This window comes from Polychytrium aggregatum (assembly GCF_025602895.1).
Source record: "Polychytrium aggregatum strain JEL109 chromosome Unknown BJ171scaffold_14, whole genome shotgun sequence".
Lineage (NCBI taxonomy): Eukaryota > Fungi > Chytridiomycota > Chytridiomycetes > Polychytriales > Polychytrium > Polychytrium aggregatum.
The window spans coordinates 105,146-125,511 of record NW_026516216.1 but is presented as its reverse complement, the minus strand read 5'-3'; the positions used below and the strand labels follow the sequence as shown (position 1 = coordinate 125,511).

The 20,366-nt window shown below is 57.0% G+C and overlaps 7 protein-coding genes across 7 annotated transcripts; 4 read left to right on the top strand and 3 right to left on the bottom strand.

The window, feature by feature from the left end:
- Window positions 1–1,924: 1,924 nt before the first annotated feature.
- On the top strand, window positions 1,925–2,789 carry BJ171DRAFT_500601 (lysozyme-like domain-containing protein). Its single transcript, XM_053110569.1, has one exon. It carries the CDS (start codon window positions 2,051–2,053, stop codon window positions 2,741–2,743), a length of 693 nt encoding a protein of 230 aa, XP_052967563.1. The 5' UTR covers window positions 1,925–2,050; the 3' UTR covers window positions 2,744–2,789.
- A 201-nt stretch (window positions 2,790–2,990) lies between these two features.
- On the top strand, window positions 2,991–5,241 carry BJ171DRAFT_500600 (uncharacterized protein). The gene is made up of 2 exons (XM_053110568.1): window positions 2,991–4,130; window positions 4,294–5,241. The coding sequence occupies exons 1-2, from the start codon at window positions 3,033–3,035 to the stop codon at window positions 4,996–4,998; spliced, it is 1,803 nt and encodes a 600-aa protein (XP_052967562.1). The 5' UTR covers window positions 2,991–3,032; the 3' UTR covers window positions 4,999–5,241.
- A 526-nt stretch (window positions 5,242–5,767) lies between these two features.
- BJ171DRAFT_61720 (uncharacterized protein) lies at window positions 5,768–7,971 on the top strand. The gene is made up of 7 exons (XM_053115368.1): window positions 5,768–6,117; window positions 6,255–6,360; window positions 6,521–6,742; window positions 6,868–7,076; window positions 7,395–7,451; window positions 7,649–7,741; window positions 7,833–7,971. Exons 1-7 carry the CDS (start codon window positions 6,034–6,036, stop codon window positions 7,926–7,928), a joined length of 867 nt encoding a protein of 288 aa, XP_052967561.1. The 5' UTR covers window positions 5,768–6,033; the 3' UTR covers window positions 7,929–7,971.
- Window positions 7,972–8,510: 539 nt separating this feature from the next.
- Window positions 8,511–10,423, bottom strand: BJ171DRAFT_61685 (ubiquitin-conjugating enzyme/RWD-like protein). Its single transcript, XM_053115362.1, has 7 exons — window positions 10,284–10,423; window positions 9,859–9,905; window positions 9,635–9,667; window positions 9,392–9,506; window positions 9,127–9,179; window positions 8,827–8,955; window positions 8,511–8,690 (listed from the first exon to the last, which is right to left on the bottom strand). Exons 1-7 carry the CDS (start codon window positions 10,325–10,327, stop codon window positions 8,569–8,571), a joined length of 543 nt encoding a protein of 180 aa, XP_052967560.1. The 5' UTR covers window positions 10,328–10,423; the 3' UTR covers window positions 8,511–8,568.
- Window positions 10,424–11,185: 762 nt separating this feature from the next.
- BJ171DRAFT_500591 (mismatch repair endonuclease PMS2) lies at window positions 11,186–15,772 on the bottom strand. The gene is made up of 14 exons (XM_053110567.1): window positions 15,433–15,772; window positions 15,194–15,235; window positions 14,633–15,011; window positions 14,341–14,472; window positions 14,198–14,236; window positions 13,933–14,096; window positions 13,780–13,859; window positions 12,697–13,691; window positions 12,496–12,561; window positions 12,326–12,391; window positions 12,152–12,255; window positions 11,842–11,981; window positions 11,684–11,719; window positions 11,186–11,461 (listed from the first exon to the last, which is right to left on the bottom strand). Exons 1-14 carry the CDS (start codon window positions 15,605–15,607, stop codon window positions 11,357–11,359), a joined length of 2,523 nt encoding a protein of 840 aa, XP_052967559.1. The 5' UTR covers window positions 15,608–15,772; the 3' UTR covers window positions 11,186–11,356.
- Window positions 15,773–15,947: 175 nt separating this feature from the next.
- BJ171DRAFT_61635 (F-actin-capping protein subunit alpha) lies at window positions 15,948–18,213 on the top strand. The gene is made up of 8 exons (XM_053115352.1): window positions 15,948–16,116; window positions 16,332–16,447; window positions 16,713–16,802; window positions 16,939–16,991; window positions 17,176–17,310; window positions 17,411–17,558; window positions 17,725–17,896; window positions 18,087–18,213. Exons 1-8 carry the CDS (start codon window positions 16,023–16,025, stop codon window positions 18,116–18,118), a joined length of 840 nt encoding a protein of 279 aa, XP_052967558.1. The 5' UTR covers window positions 15,948–16,022; the 3' UTR covers window positions 18,119–18,213.
- On the bottom strand, window positions 18,087–20,229 carry BJ171DRAFT_61645 (uncharacterized protein). The gene is made up of 6 exons (XM_053115354.1): window positions 20,105–20,229; window positions 19,836–19,928; window positions 19,515–19,696; window positions 19,047–19,318; window positions 18,732–18,882; window positions 18,087–18,538 (listed from the first exon to the last, which is right to left on the bottom strand). Exons 1-6 carry the CDS (start codon window positions 20,197–20,199, stop codon window positions 18,309–18,311), a joined length of 1,023 nt encoding a protein of 340 aa, XP_052967557.1. The 5' UTR covers window positions 20,200–20,229; the 3' UTR covers window positions 18,087–18,308.
- Between the last annotated feature and the right edge of the window lie 137 nt (window positions 20,230–20,366).

Below are 20,366 nucleotides of genomic sequence, written 5' to 3'. Positions count from 1 at the left end.
AAGGGTAGCGATAGCCACCGTCATTCCCGTTGCTTCCAAGACAGAAGCACCCCCAGGCTCATCATCAGGTCCGCTGCAGCCACAAGACTTGGCTGTGAATAGTGCCTTTGATACCGAGACTGCTCCGAGCACACCCCAAAGCTGTGGCGTTTTGCTTCATGAGAGGCCTCAATCGTCTCTTGGCCGTACTTGCGATTGTGGTCGCTCTCCTGGCGGTCGCAAGGGCACTCCCTCTTGGTGTCAGTGCCGACGGTGAGCACGAACATTCGCTCTTGTCGGTCCGAGGTAAGCCCCAGCAAGGCCCGACAGCGAGCGTCGCAGAGGCTCTATCCAATACCCAAGTGGACCACATCCGCCGTCTTGACCCTCGTCTTCCTCCGACGCTTTCTCCCCAAACACCCAAACACCCAAACACCAGCGTCGGCCTCAACCCAAGCGTTCTCGCCATACATCGACGTCCTTCAGTACCCGCGCCAGGACCTGCCCACGGTCGCGTCGTCGATGGGCATATCGTCCTTCATCATTGGGTACATCTCTGCAGATGCTCTGGGCAATCCGGCTTGGTGGGGTCTGTATCCGCCAAAGACAAGCTTCTCCCAGGCCATCGCCGCGCAAATCAAAACGGTTCAAACCAGCGGGGGAAAGGTGGCCGCCATTGTGGGCACACTCCAACCCAGCGATCACAGTAGGTAGCCAATGTCACATTTTGCGGTAGCTTGGCTTTCGCACATGTACCGTCTCTGCTCTGGTACATCTTCCAACATTATTTGGTCTCATACGGCTGTGGCTGGACAGGCGTCGATCTGGCGACATACCAGCCCACGATCAACTCGCTGCAAACAAGCTATCAGACGATCCTGCAGTCGTATGGCATCAGTCACTTGATCTTCTCGGTTCGCAACAGCGACCTCTCCAACAGCAACCAAATCCAGAGACAGCAGAGCGCAATCCTCAACCTCCAGCAATCCCTTGGAACAGCCAAGTTCAAGGTATCCTTTGTCGTCTCGACGGACAGCACGACTGCCATGAATGCCCAGCTCTCGATGATTGCCGCAGCGGCCAAGGCAGGCATTAGCATCTACAAGATATATGTGCTGGCAAGGAACTTTGAGGTCCTTCCGGCAGACGGACAGTGGGGCGCTACCCGAGACGCCGCTGTCCAGATGTACCAGTTCACATCCCTGAACAGCCGTCTCGGCAACGTGGGAATCGGGCTCTTCCCGGTCATTGGTGAGCCACAGTGTCGGCCGTGGGTTGCCTCGGCAGCCGTGATTTGAGCCATGGATCGGTGAGCCCGCAGCCATGATCTGGCATGGCCCATGGCAGGCTCTGTGACTTACACTCGAAATCAACTCTCACAGGCAACAACGACGTCCAAGCGAGCCAAGACTTTACACTCCAGGATGCGTCCAGCCTTGTGTCGTGGGCTCAAACGACGAGCTGGATCACCGACCTGTCGTTCTATTCGCTCTCGCGGGACCAGATCATCAACGGGGCGTCAAGCCAGTACCAGTACGCCGCGGTGTTCAAGTCGATCCAGGTTCCCGTTTCGCCGTCACCATCACCGTCACCATCACCGTCACCGTCCCCGTCCCCATCTCCCTCGCCCACTCCAGTGATCGTTCCAGTCCCAGCACCACCAAGCGCCAGCGGTGTGCCGACCTTGGCTCAAGCACAGGCAGCCGAGATCTCAAAGACGTCCTCGGCCGGCTTCCAGAGCATCAAAAAGACCGCTGCGTACATCGACACGGCAACAGCACTCCAGGTTGCGCCTCTTAGAGCGGGCAACCCTGCAAACGTCAAGAGAGTCGAGCAAATCATCACACAGGCCAAATGGTCCTTCTACTTCCCGGAGGCAAACTCAGCATACACATATACAGGATTTTTGCAGGCCGTGGCCAAGTTTCCAGGCTTTTGTGGCGACTACAGCGACGGCCGGGACGCCAACCACATCTGTCTCCATGCTCTTGCGACGGCCTTTGCACACTTCACCCAAGAGACAGGCGGCCACAGCCAGGCGGATCCCACACCCCAATGGCGACAGGGGCTGATGGCTGTGCGTGAAGACAACTGCATTCCGTCCAGCGGCAACTGCCCATCGTACAACTCGGACTGCGGCACGAGCAGCTTCAGCTCGATCTGGCCCTGCGGCAAGGACGCTTCAGGAGCCTATCTGCAGTACTTTGGCCGAGGCGCCAAGCAGCTGACGTACTCATACAACTATGCGCCTTTCAGCCAGATCATCTATGGAGACGCCGGGGTCCTCCTGAACGACCCTGACCAAGTGGCGACGAGTTGGCTGTCGCTGGCCTCGGCCATTTTCTTCTTTGTCTTTCCGCAATCGCCAAAGCCGTCGATGCTTGAGGTGATTGACGGCACATGGGTTCCAAATGCTGCAGACAAAGGCAAGTTGCTTGGCAACAACTTCCCAACGACGATCCAGATCATCAACGCCGAGTGCCAGGCAGCTACCACGCCTGCAAATGCGCAAAACCGAATCGATTACTACAAGGCCTTTGCGCAGGATCTCGGGCTGGACATCAGCCAGGAGAACATGGCATGCGCCGGCATGGGTCTCTTTGGCGCGGACAGCTCAACCAGCAGCGTTCCTCTGTACTGGGACAAGAGCTGGAGCAGCCAGTATGGGTGCGATCTGGTAACTTGGCAAACGCCCTTCAGCGCTTTGATTACCGGGCAGTATGTGGCGTGCGTAGAGCACAACTGGGGTGTCCAGATCTCTTGACGAACCGGGCAGGCAAGCAGCGAGGGCGCTGGCGGCGACGCTGCGGAACAGAACAATACACTCCAACACAACCCAGCCTTGCCAGAGTGCATCGTCGCGGGGACCTGGACTCGCAAAGTCATGGAGATGGGGTCTCGCAGAGTACTCCGTATGCGCAACGGCTGGGGCTGGCCGATTGCGAGAGCATTCCAGCCACGCCGCTGTTGACGAGCCCAGCGGCGGCCTTGGTCCTCGGCCGCCCTTCTGTCTCTGCTTGTGCCTCTGCTTTGCCCAGATCTTGAAGCAGAGAATGGGCGAGCAAGCCGAGACAACGGCATACGCCCGACTCACTGGCGGCGAATCTTTTCCCGTCGGCGACGACCAGGATCTCGAAGATGGCGAGATTATCGAGACTGCTGGACTCGACACCACCACCAACACCACCACCAACACCATTGCCCACGATCCGCAAGACCCAAGTCTTTTCTGGCACGCCCAATACGGACTCGACCATAGTGGACAGTACCATGGCAGTTACGATCCGCTCTACACCCACAGCATGCCCGCTTCCGACAGATACGAAGGATCGGGCGAGATCGGCGGACCCTCATCCTACGAGCCGCAAAGCAACGCCGAGATGAAGCTGGTGGTGATTTCGTCAGAAGTCCTCAAGCCCGGATCGGTTGTTCTGGTCGATGGCAGCGGGCTCACGATAGGCAGAGACCGGGCGCCAGAGAAGCGGCTGCAGCTGAAGGAGATGGCCGTTAGTCGGTTTCATGCCATGATATTTGTGCAGACGGTCTTTGAAGAGGCAACCTCGCAGGCCGAGATAGCCTGGCCGGAAACAGGAAGCGCCGAATGCCAGACAGGACAGCTTCCGGGTAGCGATCCGCTTGAGGCGGGGCTGCTCGGGGGCTTTATTGGCCCGATTGCCCAGAAGCCATCAGATGGCGACTCCCTGCATCGCTGCTATAGCGCCGACGTGGCGACCTTGGAGATCAACGAAGCCCAAGTGGCTATATCTGCAGCGCAGGGCTCTTTTGGTGCCGACTGTCATGGAGTCGAGCAAAAGCCGTCGCCGGAGAACGGCCTGGACGACCGGCTCCAAACAGAAGGCGGGCTGCCAGCCAGCGCTGAAGCAGAGTCTGGCGAGGAGGGGGAATACCAGGAGAAGGACAAGTCCATCAATAACCGTACCGACGACGAAGATGCAGCGCAGAGCCCACGGAACGAATCCGGTCAGTCCATGGACAAGCAGCAGTCTGGTGAAAGCGACCCGCAAACGCAAGCGGGAACGACAGAGGACGAACAGCAGCGCATCTACATCACAAGAGACTGCTTCTTCGTTGTTGACCAGGGCTCGGTGCATGGCACAATGCACAACGGCTGGCGACTCTCAGAAGCCAAGGTAAGCGATGCTCTGGCAGCCCGGCAATCTGTGGGCAATGGTGGTGGCCGACTGTCCTTGGCACCCACTGTTCCTTGATACCTAAATGCCTCTGAGCATCCAACTGTTCACACATCGACCCTCACAACGAACCGTTCTTGATCTCGCTTGTACCGATGAGCAGAAATGCTCCCAACCACAGGCCCTTCGGCACGAAGACACGATTACGATCGGAAGCACGACTTTTCAGGCACACATCCATGAGGCCTGGAGCTGCGAGGCTTGCCGGATCACCGACGACAACGAAATTGTCACAGACTCGACTGCAATCGCACAGGCCAAGAAGACGAAAGCGCCGGCAGCGTCCAAGCACAAGTCCCTCGAGTCTCGTCGTCGGGACGAGCTCAATCGCCTCAGACAAAAGTATCGCTTCGCCGACAAGGACACATCCACGAACCCCCAGAGTGTCGATCGGGCGCAGAAACGACGGGAGCGGGACGGACCCGATACCCCAGATTCATTCAGCCCCAAGCGGCCAGACCACAAGCCGAGTCCTGCAGCGGCGGAAGCTGCCAGCCATTCGCCCGGCCAACTCAAGTTTTCCAAGATGCAGATGAGACTGGGCCGTGGCTCGTCGTTCATCGCCGGCGGTGGACGAGGCAGATCGGCTGTGGCCTCCGTCTTCAGCGAGGAGACATCCGACCAAGATACCCGGCCGGCTGCACCCAAGCCGCTGATGGACGACGAGACGAACGTGGGCAACCAGCTGCTGCGGAAGATGGGCTGGACAACAGGCACCGGCCTGGGAAAGGAGGGCGACGGGCGGCACGAGCCGATCGCTGTCACCATCAAGTCGGAGAGATCAGGGCTTGGGTTCAAGAGCACATAGAGCGATCGCGAAGGAACCAAGCATTGGCGGCCCTCCGTCTATGGGCGGCGCCTGCTTCACTGCCGTTTGTGGGCAGGATCGCCCGGAACACCCACGCCAACCATGCAGCAGCAATCTAGATCTTAATTGCACCAAATGCACCAAATGCACTCGACAGGGTCTGCACTGTTCATCCGTTACAGCGAGCGAAATATATTGAATATCGGCGCGCATGGCCCGATCGCTCAAGACTCGAGACCAGCAGAAAAGTGCGACGCGACATGGGAAGGGATCAAACGAAAGCAGAGCCATCTGTTGGGGATACTGGCGCGGGAAATGGACGGCAGGGTTAGCAGAGCAATCAGTGCCAGATCAGAGACAGAACCGCATCCCGCATGTCGCACCCAGCCAAAGCACAGTATTCAGAGTAAAAGTGTTCCGCACGAATTATATCAGAAGAACGAAAGTTATGAATTGATTTGTCTCATCCTCAAGAGGCGATGTGCCGCTGCGACAAGCGGATGGCGAGTCGACTGCCCAGACCGTGGCTTACCTTACAACACGAACCAGGGCAAAAGCGACGCTGCAGATCGATGGCAGATCGTTGGCAGATCGCTGGCAGATCGATGGTGGGAAGCTGGCGACCACGAGCCGAAGAGAAAACGAAAACCGCTGGCGCCACATGCGCAGCAGACTGGATGGCGATGCGCAGCAAGTCCAGACGCGCAGCACGTGCGGCGCTGTCTTGGCCCGGTGGGCTCTGACGGGCTTTGATGAGCGCTGATGGGCTCTGATGTGCAGTGTGCGACGCCATTGCCATGCTTGTGTAGTTCCATGCCATGCATGTGCGGTCGGATGTCGCATGTCGGATGTGAGGTGGTGCGCACCGGAGTGTCGGGGGGGATGTGGCGGGCCCATGTCGCAGGCCCTGCGCCGACATGACGGGCATCTGCAGGTTCGTGGTCCTCGTCCACTCATCAGGCCATCGACCACATCAACCGCCACCCGCCCAGCGCCGTGCTGCAGTCCCCCCCAGGCCGAACCGCCTCGCACACGATGGCCACACCCCGCAGAGCCAGGAAGGACTTTGATTTGACCCAGTCCGACCTCATCCAGCATAAGCTCACTCCAACCCAGCGGGCAAGTGTCGGTGCTGACGCTCACGGCATGCTGCCCTGCCGTCGTCTTGCTCCCCCCTCCCCTCGTGCGTCGCTCGGCCCTTGGTCTGACACAGTAATCCGCTTCCATCGTCTTGCGTGGCCATTTGTGGGTCTCAGAAACAAAGAAAGGAAAACGCCGACCGGTACACTGCAGCTCATCGCCGATCCGAGAGCAGCGATCTCCCCAAGTCTGCCCGGAGAACATCTCTCCACACACCCCGTGGTAGGCGGCAGGACGGAGCAGCTCCGAGTAGTTCGAGCATCTGGCACAGTGTCCGGCTGTATCCCTATAACATTGGCGGTGGACGACTCTTTCCTTGCTAAACTGCTGCTTGGTGTTGCTCACCTTCTTCGGCCGTGCTCCGATTGTTGGCTGGCAATAGACAGCGACGATGAGGAAGCGGCCCTCGAGGTCCTGCGTGCCGACGTCCCAGGATCGTCAATACCCAAGTGGGGGCTTTACTCGGAGATCGATTTTGACAAGGAAGTCGCCAACTGGGAGCGTCTACGGCGCCGATCTCATCCTCGGTCTGTCTCGGGTCCAGTCCGGACAACAGACGAAACCAGTCCGCCTTCTCGACATACGCGAATGAGCTCGTCTTCGGGTGAGTTGCAGAGCCGGTATCTAGCTCAAGCAGAAGGCATGGCCCCGGTGTCTGGATGGATCGGGCACCTTTCAACCGAGCCATTCGTCGATGTCCTCGCTGACATTTGCTCTGGCGCTATCAAGGACCAGCCTCACCATCGTACAATCCCGAGCCCCGCGTGCAGCAACCATGGCAGAAGCTCAAGACAGCGGCTGCTCACCAGACCTGCCTTGATCCTGAACTGGCCTCTGAAGTGGGAACAGGACTGCAGTTCATGAATAGCACCATGGAGAACTATATCTATGGATTCAATACTCAGAACGGCGATGGCGCTGATACCCGTGGCATTGAGGTACAGACATCAGCAAGTCGAAATCAGGAGATATGTCGTGGTCTGCGACGACAGCAATGTTGGATCCACGCAGCCCATTCGCTCGAAGAAGTGCCCTGTTCTGCTCCAGGCGCATTCTGGCTTGCTTGCATTTACTCTCCCTCGTGTTCCAACGGATAGTGCGCCACATTCATATCTGACATCTCTTGATATCCCCTTCATTTCGTGCGTCGCTCGACACCGACACCAACACCAACACCAACACCAACACCAACACCAACACCAACACCAACCCTCGGGCTTCCTCTACGCCGCCCCATCTGTGGCTGCATGACCTAGGCTCTCGTCCATCAGTCAAAACGAGCGATTGGCCTGCTGACCAAGTTTGTGGATAAGGTTTGTGTTTCTGTTCACGGACTCGAGCCGCTCTCCTCGTTAGCCCCGGTTTTCACCGGAGTGCTCGTCCGATTCATGCAGCTATGGCGTCGCATTTTGTAGTCCTGGCTGCTGCGCCGTGGGAAGGAGCCTCTGCTCCGTCGAAACGAATCAGTGTTGGTCCGGTGGCTTATCCACTGCTCCCTCTGGTACAATAGGCAGCGCAAGACCACGCAGCTCAACAACAACGAATCCAGGAGCTGGAGGAAAAACTGGAGCATTCCGATCGACATGCCCGGGGAATGGAAAAGGTGAGCTTGCGCCTCGGATGCGCCTGCTCGGTTTTGCGGATCTGTCCATGGCCTGACCGTAGACCCGATTTGCGCTATACCATTATCGCAGCGACTCCATCTTGCGCTGGATGAGATAGCATCAATGAATGTCCAGCTGATGGAGCTCAAGCTGATCTGCAAGTTCAATGCAAAATACTCAAACTGAAGCCAAAGCCAAATCCTGCGACTCGTCCTCCACTTATCCGCCTCGCTTTCCATCTCGAGGCTCATCCGCTTTCCAACCCTCGGCTCTCAACCCCAGCCTCCAGCTTTGTGCACCTCTGGGACGGAGTCTCGTTCCACTCGATAGCTACGGAGAGCGCCTCGGGGTTTTGGGGGGGGGTATCTCCTGTATTCTTGGGCAAGCAACGCTGCCTGCTCCTGGGTGACCAGCAGTCCCCCCCCCGTCATTGCCATAAACATGACTTCAGCCTGGCCGACGGAGCACTGTGTCTTCGCAAGCAGCTACTTTACTGATGAAGGTATTCCAGGGGGGGGGGGCTATTTTGAATCCAACGGAGAGCGATGGTTGTGAGGGAAGGAGGGCTCCTGATCGTTTCAAATGAGTATTCCAGTCATCGCCAAAAAGTATCGATCATTGCGAGCGGTCCAAAATGTGAAGGTAACAAGCCAAAAAGAGATATTCTGGTGGAGAGGGTGTGTGCGATGGCAAGGGAAAGCAGATTCTGAGGGTCACGAGCAGGGCGCAGAGCAGCAAAGTCAGTGGCCCCAGGCGAGGCGGCCACACAGCGCAGTTCTATCGGCCGAGCGTATTGCAGGCCTTTGCAGGTGGTGGAGTATCGTGCTCATATGTCGTCCATGGCTGGCTCTTCGTCGGAGAAGGATCCAAGCGAGCTCATGTCATCTTCCTCCTCTGAGCTTTCGTCCGCGTCGGCCGCTTCTTTGGTTGCATACTTTTGCACGTACTCTGGAGTGCCGGTAACGGTTGTGGGGTTCACAGGCCATTTGAATGAGAAACCAAATGCAGCAAAGTGCGTGGCGGTGCGACGGAGACGAGGCCCGAGCTCGGACGATGAGAGCCCGCTCAGCGAGGCTGCACCCACCTTTGACACGCTGCTCATATGCAGCCGGGTCTCGCATGAGCATGGCGGCGGCCTCGCCGTTCAAGGGATCGGTGGGATTCGGGTATCGCAGGAGCTGGGGCAAAAACACCTCAAAGATGTTGACCATATCTTGGGGCGAGCGCAGATTCGTGTGGGGAGATTCGGGTGGACAGAGTCGGTTGGTCAGGGTCGGATGGACAGAGGAAGCGTAGAGTTAGTGTCGATATTTAACATCAGTGCATTCGAACTGGATCAGATACGGAGAGCATGTCTGTGTCCCAAGCCCACTGCTTTACTCACCGAACATGGGGCTCCAAGTCTGGTTTATCACATCCAGACAGACCGAGCCGCTCCTGTTATAATCAATCAAACGAATCAGCCGGCGAAGGAGCGTATCTATGGCCTTCATGAGGCCGGTGCAGATGCAGCGCCGCCAACCTCATGGCACGAGGCCATGTCTAGGGTATTCGACAGAGACGGACAAGCAAGCCAGGCAGGTTGGCGGGTGCAAGCCGCCACGCATAACCGCATTATCAAGGCGGTGCCGCTTCGAGGCGCTACCTACAGCTCGTCAATGTTGGGATGGAAGATTTTGTTCATGAAGCCAATCGAGGGCGACTTGTACGGGTACTGGTCAGGCAGCTCAACATGGATCTTCCAAACGCCGCCGCTGAAAGGAGCTGCAGAGAGCAGCGTCGAATCCAGCGAGAAAGGCGCGGATTTGTGATAGAGTCAAAGGGAAATTAACACTCCGGGACAAGAGGGCTCCAACCGAGATGATCTGCGCCATCGCGGTCGCGGTACATACTGTCTGAAGGGCCATAGAATCGGACGTAAAACTCTGAACGGACAGAAACGAGAGAGACCAGCAGGAGAATGAGCTGCGTAGTTCTGGGCAGACCACCGGGTGGCAAAGCGCATGTATCCGGTGCATGTGAAGCACCCGCTGCCCTCCTTTGCCCGAACAGGCAATCTGCATTCGATCATAGAGCATTGGCTCTAATCAACCCCTTCAGCCTGGAGGGAACTTGCCTTGCATGTTGTCGTTCACCAGCGTCACTTCGTAGTCGCCCATGAAGCTGAGTAGCACAGATATTGATAGAGAGGCATCAGACATGGCTCGGCTGCGGAACGAGCACCGGCCCTGCTTGTGAAGCAGCTCGTGTCGCCAAGGAAGGTGCTGATGCACAGATATCTAGTCTCGTGCTCGAGAGAGAGAGGATCATTTGGAGCCTGCGGCGTCACAGACAAAGCCAAACCAAGCACGACCCGCAGCCGCACACACTCTAGACCGGACCCGAAGCAGGCTGGATTGAAGCAGCACTCTTCAAGAGCGAAATGGCAGCATCGGAATACGGAAGGCACTGAAGGCCGCCGCTGCAGCCGCTGCGGTAATGCTATCGGTTGGAGCAGAGCGTGCGACCGCTGCGGGAGGTAATGCGTGGAATGGGTCTTACAGCTTCATAACATCTGTTTCGATTCTTCGTCGAGGAGAAGACATTTTTGGCTCCGATTCCACTGGGGAAATGTGCGAGTTTAACGGCTACGGAAATAGTCTGCGGAGAGGGTTGGTCTTGGGCTGCACCGACTGCCAAGGGTAATGGGAGCGATGAGTCGTCGGCGGTGGACGGACTGGGTTTAGCGGCAGCTGGCGTAGCTAATGGCTGGATGTGCGACGAATGTTAATGCAAGGGAAGGAAGGAAGAATACCAAGAAGATGAGCACGAGAAAGAAGATACGGCAGAGCAATCGCAAGTCGGGAGCCGGCAGTCCGGGGGGGGAGCGTCGAATCAATGGCGGAGAAAGGATACTTTGTGGTGGCAGCGGAGGATGCCGCGGTTCTAGAAAGTAGAGGTCGGGGATGGACAAGCGCTGCTGCAGAGGGAGATGTGGTGCTGGTGTCGAATCAACAGGGCAAGCACAATCGAGCAGAAGGACGGGAGGGGCAAGCGCCAGGCGGGGGCAGAGTACGATCGGCAGATGTGCGGCAGAGAAGACTCGACGGCGGATGAGCAAGGCTGGATTGAAGGCCGGATTGAAGGCCCGCCTGTCCGCAGGGCCGCGCTCTCGGCCGCGCCCTCGGCCCACCCTCGGCCGCAGAAAGGTAGGCTCTCGCTGCGGGCGGCCTCGCTGCGCTCTCGCCGGGGCTGGGAAGGGGTCTTGGTGCCACCATCCGATCAGCCACATGACCAGGGGTGCTTCTGGGCGAACGGGTCTCGATCACCAACAACAAAGGCAAGGGGGGGGGGCGGGAGGGCTGGTCGGCATGGGGCCAGCACGGCGGTGCGGCGATGAGAGGGTCGGTGGCCATGGAGATGCACTGCCCATCACGGTCCATCACAGCCAACCACAGCCGCCATCCAACATACTCTCAGTATATTCAGAGTGGCCTCGGTCCAGCGAGCACAGGAGCATGGTCATGGTGTGCAGCCCGATCGTCTGCGATTGTCCAAGACAGGATCGGTATCGGCGACAAATGACGGTGGCGGGGATGTGGAGGCAACAGGGACTCGCCGATGAGATGCAACGCTTATGGCGGTGAATGGGATGACCCCGGTGCTCCATTGTCGCTTTGCAAGGCTGTAGTGCTCATGTCGTAGAGGTGCCTGATTGTGGGGCGTCCATGCGGACAGTTCTGCGTGGTACCCCAGTTGTCCAGTTGAGCGATCGTGATTGAGAGCATGCGTCCACGACACCAGATCAGGATGATGCCGAAATTAGGATGATGCCGAAATCAGTGGTGGAGAGTGAAAGTATGAAGCATACGGAAAACAACCGAATTTTTCCGGTCGCCGTTAGAGAGTTAGGGCGAGAAGAGCGCTTCTGCAACAACAACGTATATCGGCCTGCTGCTTACCCATGGCTGGACCATCTCGCCCATGTGGATGATAATCTACAGGACCCGCCATCGCCGCGAGAAAAAGGCATCAGCGTCATGGTGAGAGCACTGGATGAATGCTCGGGACCGCCTCTCGATAAGAGCTGCGATGAACCTGCGCTCCTTACGGTACTCACCTGCCTCATCTGGCGATGGGTGAGCGATGTGCCGATCATGACGGACTTGCGGCATGCTTTGGATGCAAACAGACGTAGCATCTTGGAGCCCATCAGGTCCGTGTCGCCTTCTTTGAGCTTGAAGAGCAGCTCCTCAAAATCTGAAGCAGCGTGAGCAGCACAGGGAGGTTAGTGCCTGATTCCAGCGTCTGATTCCAGTGTCTGATTCCGGTGTTGGGCGAGGCCGGCCCAAAGCTACAAGGGACACGATGCAGGGTTTGTTGATATCGAGGACAGTGTCGACGTGATTCCATCGTCAGTCATGACTCACCATCGGATCCAAACGTCTTGGATTTCTTGGCAGGAACAGCAACGAGCTTGATGCGCTCGAACGCCTGTGCTTGGGGATCGATCTCAATGTCGTAGCCATTCATCCTGCAAAGATATCGCAGTCTTTGTAAATTAAGCGTGCCTGTGGACTCCGTATCCATTCAACTGGGCTTACTTGAGGGTTTCTATGTGTTCCTCGACAAGCAGCTCCTCTTGTGCTGTGAGCGATAGAGGCTTGGGGCTTTGAAGCACCGTCGTGGTAAGTAGGACGCTGGCATCGGCCATTCATCTATACCGATTCCACAATCATTGCAGCTATGTGTGCGTTAAAGCGGACAGACTTACACAACAAGTCTCTGGCTCTGAACCTTGGCTGACTGGCGGAGCTGCTCGTAGTTATACTTTTCATCGCTGCGAGACGGTCAAGCAAGTCAGCATGCGAGTTCCAGCAAGTGAGGGACGAGGCAAAGAAGCAGGAGATCAAGGAGTCCAAAACGCATATTGGAAGTTGGGTCGTCCCAAAGTTGTCAGGTCGCCGTGTCGTACCTGGCGTGCTGATCGACAATGAATATATCGCTTCGGAGCAACACTATGATGAAGCCCAAGTTGAACTGACCGACAATCTTCATGTCCTTGAAGTCACCCTTGCGTACAAAGCGGTTTAGCTTCAGAATCTCATCGCAGAAAACATGGCGGGGTATCTGATCCAAGCTCGATGCGACATTGAATTCGCCAGGGTCCGTGCGACCGTTCCCATCTGTCGGAATCGCCTGGCTCCGTTTGCTGTGTTTGTTCCGACGAAGTGACCAGAGTCTCCACTTGTGGTCAATGTCGGGCGGGGACAGGATCAGCGAGCCGGAGAGATTCAGGGTGTGATATCGGCTTGGAATATCCGCGGGCCTTGACCCGGGAACCTCCTCTGCCTTTGTGTCCACTTGGACGGGAGTTGGTCTTTTCTTTGGCCTTGCTTCGATCGTCTGGAACATATCTTTGATTGATGGTGTGGAGGCCCTGCTTGCCTTGCTCTTGATTTCCACCAAGGAGAGCGAGTGCGTCGACTGGTTTGTGAAAGATCTGGGGCGCTTGGTGTTCATGAACGTCTCCAGAGTTGGAAAGGACTTTTCGATCATATCCAAGAGCCGATGTGAGGACGAACTTGCACCGGCCGCGTTGGGGACACCTTTGGCCGGAGACTCTGGCGAAAAGCCACGGCGCTCTGTAAACAGCCTTGCTTTTGGTGCAGGGCTGGCAAAGGGCGAGCTGCCCGAATCAGGTGTGCCTTTGGCAAGCGACGGTGGATCTGGGACATCTAGCGAAGAGGCAATCACGAGCGCTTCGTCCGGCTGAGTTGGCACGCTTCCCGACTGGGTCAGGATGTTGGGTGCACTCTCCTGGGTCGTATCCATATCGAGGCTGAGCGAAATCGACTCCTGGCTCAATGTCGTTCTGACGTCACCGTCGATATCACCGGCAGGACTTGGATGGAACGTGGCCGTGCTCATGAGACCGCGCATCGGCTCAAAGAGCTCATCCAGTCCATTCTGTGGGGATCAACGACTGCTGGTCAGCGCAGACTCCTGCTGCAGTCCATCCAAGGCCAAGTGAGGCACAATGAGTCAATATGCCCACCCTGAGAGTATCAAGTAAAGCCTGTTCGGTATGAAGGAAGATGGTTCGCTTGTCGGGCGTCACGTTGACATCATACTGGTCTGGGCAGGATGAGAAAACTGTGATGAGCGGAGATCCATCACAGACAGTAGTGCCCCACACGGGGAGACTCACCTGTGGGGAGTGCTATGTTCATTACAACCATAGGGAACTGTTGCATATTGAATGACCGATACACCTCGTTGATGGTCTTTGAGACCTTGGGCAGGTCGCACGGGCGCTTGTTGATGAAAAAGTACTGCCGATCGTTCGTGTTGCGACCGCATCGCGCAATCGGTCTGTTGGCGAGCGGGACACATATAGATGCCCGGGTCGGAAGGAGTGTATCAGATTTTGCAGACTCGTGCGGATGTCTTTGCCTTCCAACGCCCAAACTCACTTGGAGATGTATCCGTAGACCTGAGGCTCATCTGGGTCTCTACAGATGTTGTAGATCCACAGGGAAGCGGTTAGCAGTTGATGCGGACCAATGGCAGTCCAGCCCCTCGATAGCAGGACTCGCGAGTGACGTTTGCATCGTACCCGGCGGAAGCGCCTGTGTCCAGCTTGAACGAAAACTCCATCAGCGTAGGAATCACCTTGGTCCCGAACACATTTGTAATATTGTCTTTGATGGCCTCGTTTCCATTCGTCATTAGCAGTGTGGATCGAGGACTGATCGCCCCGCGTAGATTGATTAAGGGCTGATGCAGCCGGAAAGGACGATATTTGGCGCTGCAAGCTCCCTGTGCCCTCCTCCTCGCTCGAAGCCGAAACAGCCAGCCCGATGATGCATGAGATTGCTTCGCCTGCCGCTCACCAAAGCAACACTCACCCTTTAACCGGAATATGGACGCACGAGATGCGCACATGTGTCGATATCAGAGCATAGGTTTGCATGACTTGCAAGCACTTGGAAAACTCGCGTTTGATGTTGCGCTTGAACTCGCCATATCGAACGGGCATGGCGGCAAAGATATTCGAGATCGTGACTGTTGTGCCGGTCTGACGGGCCACGAACGACTGCGACTTGATCTTGCCATGCATATCATACTCTAGCAGCGTGCCCTTGGGCGACTCGTCTTTCCGGCAGGTCGATATCGAGAGATTCGAAATGGCGCATAGCGAGCTCAGCGCCTCGCCACGGAATCCAAACGACTGCACTGTCTCCAAATCTTCGAAGCACGAAATCTTGGAGGTGTAGTGCTTGAGCGCTTCCAAGACAAGACCAGGACCGTGTGGCTTCGGTTTAGATAGGGCCAAAGTGCAGCGATTCCAGAGGGGATGGAGCATACCACAGACGACCGGGACTCGCAGAGAAAAACCGACAGCCGGCTCGGTCATCCGTCCATACGACACCTGCACTGACCCAGACGCCATATCGCTCTCGTCTTACTTATCGTCTGATAGTCTTCCTTGCACACGCCAACGCCGTTGTCTGCAGATTGCGGCACATAGTTCCGAATTGTCGTTCGGATTGTCGGGGTTGGTTAGGCCTCAGGACACTGACCATTTTTTGAGCGGCTTGGATGCCCACGATGGACTATAGAGCACTGGGCCTTGGCCAAGGCTCTGAGCTCACAGTCAAAAGATGGTGCCACCACACTCTCAAGCACAGTAGCGTTGCGTGCTCACCGGCAACCTGAATGGAGTCCAACCCGTAGTCCTTGATGGTCACCACGACCGAGGTGGCCTGGGCATCGATACTGTTCTCGACGAGCTCCTTGACTGCGGTGGCGAGATCCAAGATAACCTGGCCTGAGCAGATGCGATGGACCGATGACTTTGGGATGGCCTGTATCTTGGACATGGCTGCGGGGCCTGTGCTCTGTGCCAGCTGCGTCCCGCTCGACTTGGCGTGGGGGTTTGGTGGTGGATACGGTATCGCCTGTATGGCTTGGTAGGATTTTGCTCGGACCGATCTCCGAGCTGCTGCCAACAGCGATGCCAGGGACGATGCCAGGGACGATGCAAAGGACGGGCTGCTTCGGCCTGGGCCTGCCTGTGGCCGACCTCGCTTTTGCCACCGCTGTGGCGGTGCGAACTCCGACCGGATCGAGTGCACTCGAGCCGCGGATCCAGCCGGCCAGCCCGCCCGGCTTTGGCCCTGGCCTTTGGCCTGGCCGCGCGGGCTTGTTCCTTGGCCTCCTCGCTCGCGAACGCATCTCGCCGACCCCGCCCGCACCCTGCAGCTCCATCCTCTCCCCGCTCAAGCCTCGCCGTCGATGCAGTCCGAACTGACTCCTGAGCAGCGGCTCAAGATCGCCCTGGATTTTTTGAAGCAGTCGCCTCCCGGCGAGTTCCTCAGCGTCTACAACGGTGCGCCTTTCTGCCTCTGCCGTTCCTGCGATCGTTGCTGATAGAGGCGACCAGCTCAGCCGGGGAAACCCAAGCAGCAGGCACCCGTCGCCTTTTATGCTTGAGCCCTTGTGTCTATTGTGTCTTCGAGCTCCCCAGACCTGTGTATCGTGTTGTATCTGATGTTTACGTATGATGCCCATCTACGTCCTGCCTCATACCTTCGCCCAAACCAGACATCAAGATTCTGCTGGACGATGATGCCCTCTTGGATCAGCATGTCCGCCAAGCACTCGAGGAGTACAGCACCGAGCAATTTGTCGCCATTCCTCTCCCGGATAACTCTCGCAGGGTAACTCCTCGCTCTGGTTTCGATCGCGGCGTGCTCCTCTGGTGACCATCAAGCTCTCTGCCAACCTGCCAGCCTGCCAGTCTTCCAGCCCGCCGACACAATGCCTTTGCCGCTGTCATGGATGTTGTCGTCGGCGCCGTCGCTACGAGGGGCAAATCAACCAGGAGACTTTTATTGCTTCGAGTCAATTCCATGCCGTGCACCGGCTATCGGGTGCCGTCGGTTCTCGTGCTAAGACGGTCGATGCTCTCCATCTCGCTCAAAGGTCGTCATCAGCTCCTTTGGCCGAATCGAGCCTGGCCGATTTGTCGATCCCAAAGGCCACCAGTCGTTTACATTTGATCCTCTGGATATGGTTTGTAGCTGTGTGCTTGATGGAAGCATAATACCCATGACCGGCTCCCGCCGCTGCTCACATTCACTCTCGTGACGACTCACAACTGCGATGCCAAAACTCGCTGTGTACTTGGATTTACGCTTGCCATATCTAGATCATCACGGACGTCCAGCCCCATGCGCCCAAGGAAGAGTCCGAGGAGGCCCGGTAATGCAACATGTCGGACTGGCTTGCCCCGGCTGGATACGCCCGACACATTCCCCCGACTCGCTGCAGCTGTTTCTTCGCGGGCCCTCGGATTGCTCCAGCCCATGGAAGGCTTGAAAAGCAGCTTCGGATGTGGCGTAAACTCACATGCTGTCTGTATCCATTCTTTGCTGTTGAATGACAGCAAAGCGCTGGAAAACGCCGTCGAAAAGTACATTGCCCAGCACTTTGCCTCAGGCATTTCTGCTGTTTACGCCAACGAGGACGAGTCCTTCACTATCGTCATATCTGCCTCCAAGTTTAATCCCGACAACTTCTGGTATGAGCGAGCGCTGGGCAGTTAGTTGGCCCACTGCAGAGCGCCGGACACACATATGCGTTTCCACACGTGCTAACTTGGGTATCTGCTCGTGCCGCAGGAACGGCCGATGGCGCTCGTCGTGGACCGTCTCTCCCTCATCGACCGAGATTACGGGCACCGTCAAGGTGCATGTCCACTACTACGAGGACGGAAACGTTCAGCTGAACAACAAAAAGGAGATTTCGGCGACGATGGCCGAGAAGAAGGTATGCTGACGAGATATGCTCTACTTTCGGCTTCTCTGCATCCGTCTCCAGCCGAAATTTATGCCCATAGTGGCGCACGGAGTCACCCCAAGCAAACAAAGTTGCACCGGCTACGTGCCCGGAGCCTCCGACCGTCGTACTTATACGGCCGATCCCCGACCCACAGGAGCTCGCTGCCTTTGCCGCCGAGGTTGTCCAAGTCATCAAGAAGCACGATGCTGACTTCCAGAACGGGCTGAACGAGAGCTACAGCCAGCTCTCTGAGAACGCTTTCAAGTCTCTACGACGCAACCTCCCCATCACCCGCAACAAGATGGATTGGAACAAGGTCGCCAACTGTAAGTGCAGTCTGCCCGTACCCCCTGCTTGTGGCTGGATCCGGCTGGCACGAACATTGCTGATCATCGGTTTGGGACATGGGGCTGCCTCGCAAGCCGATTTCGCTGTCTGAGCTGCCATTCCCACCCTCCTGACCTGCTCTGGCCGTCCATTCCTCTCAATATCAACATGCGCCCCTTCAATTTACAGACAAACTCGGCTCGGAGCTGTCCTCGAAATAAGTCCACAATGCCCACGCATCCATCGTGGCTGGGTGCATCAAGCACACCGGACATCGCTCTGCTTGGGCACCATTGCGGCGATACAACTCGCGCTGCCACTACATCGGCTCCCTGCCATCCGGCGCCTCCGGAGACTCGTGGTCACTCGATTTGCGGATATGCGCGACGCAGAATACAGGCACACATGCGTTCATTTCTTTGCTCGTTTCTCCTTCTCTTCCAATTCCGCCACCTTCCGCTCGATCTCGGCATATTTGTTGATGGACTTGCGCACCTTGGAGGGCAGCTTCTCAAAGCAGCGCTTGCACAGCGGCGTGCGGTCGAACTCAAAATACCGGGCTCCCTTTGCAGTCAAGTCTCGGTGGCAGGTGAAGCAGATAAAGTGGTTGGCACAGAACTTTTTCTTCATAGTCTCGATAACTGGTCGCAGATTAGCAGTGGTGGAGGTGGAGGAGAAGAATAAGGTGGTTCATAGTCACGTTAGTATTTGGTGGGAGCGATGCGCTGCGGACGACATTGGGGCGGAGGAGTGTTGTTGTCCAGATGTGTCGAATTGGGAGGTGGGAGCGGGTGCTTGCATGGTTCACAGCACCGGGCTTGTGGATGTCCTCACCAGCGCCAGCAGCAGCCGAAGCCGGCTCGTAGCATGTTGCGCACATGGCCCCGATTCTCTCGTTGTAGTGGGTCTCGCAGTAAACCTGCATTTCATGTTCCCAAAAGGAAGTCCCAGCAAATGGCTGCTGGCACTCTGAGCACACAAAGTGCTGTCGATAGCCAAGAGATGGGCGGTCAACGTTTTGCTCGATTGCCAGTGCATCCTGGCTCGGTGGTGATGCCAGTCACTTTGGCACGGCCAGTGGCTGCTGCAACATCGACTAACTACAGCGCAGACGGTGCTTGATGTCCCTTCCAGGACAAGCGCGCCCACCTCTGGGTGAAACACCTTGCCGAGGGCAGCGACGCTCCGGCCGATGATGGTCTGCTTGCAAGTGTCGCAGGTCTGGGTTGTCGCCAGAGCATAGTCCTCCAGGCAGTAGAGCTTGCCTTCATGCTCTTTGAACTTGCCGACCTCGAGCTGCTTCTTGCACTGACAGCAGCTGAAGTGGTGGCTGTGGAACTTTTGGCCCTTGAGAACGATCATGTCTCCCTTGCTGATGTGCTTTTTGCAGCGCTCGCAGATTTCGCCCTGCAGCTGGATGTCTGTTGGTGCAGCCGTGGTCTGGTTAGCCCTGATGGAACAGTGGCTTTCTCGCGGATCGCCAAGGGTCTGCGTCGTCGGTTCCCCTTGGGCCTATTGACGACTGCATTCGACGCTCTTTGCGCCAGAATCGACACGCGAAATACAGAGGACTCGATCCCACGTTGATCATACATCGATCACCTATCCAATACTCACCTTTTTCCTTGGCCTTCTGATGGCATGGCTTGCAGTATGGCTTGCCCTTATACTTGAGGAACCCCGAGCCCGCAAGGAGTTTGCTGCATCCCTCGCAAGTAAAGTGCTCGGGGTGCCATTTCATGTCGAGTGCTGTGGTAATCTTACCCCGGATGATCTCGCCGCATCGGCCGCAGCGCGACCTGCCGCAGCCGACAGCAGTCTGTATTCAGCAGCCATTCCCAGCCGAAGCTCAACGAACACCGTCGGGCAAAGCAAAAAGTCGCTGCATTCGTCTGTATGGCGACGAGGACAGACACGAGCGCCACGCCGGATACTTGCCCGTGAAGCATGCCATAGTCGAACTCGCAGTAGACCGAATCGCCGGCTTCGTAGTACTGTCCGTCCGGGAACGGCTCAAGGCACTGGAAACATCTGCATACGTTAGAGCGACGGTCTGTGAGATGCTCTGTCCTAATGTACTCGCGTCCCCGTGAGAAGCAATACCCAAGCGCCATACCCCTCCAATGAGGAGCAGAGGCAAGTGGCAGACAATGATGGAGGCCAGACGACGGAGGCGCCGGTGGTCAGAGACAGCTTGCTGTTCTCACACAAAGCAGCCCGGATGGAAGGACTTGCCCGCAGCCGAGAGATACGGGCCTTGGATGGCTTCCCGACAGACCCGGCACGTCGAATCGCCCTCCATTGCGCTGTCGTCTGAGAGGAGCGGTGCATGGAATGGTGGTATTCGGACAACACACCCAGGGCAACACAATCTGGCGGGGGTGGTGCTCTCGGTCCTCCGCTCTCGCTGGCGTCTCGCTTGGCATCTCGCTCGGCATCTCGCTCGGCATCTCGCTTGGCGCCGTGGAC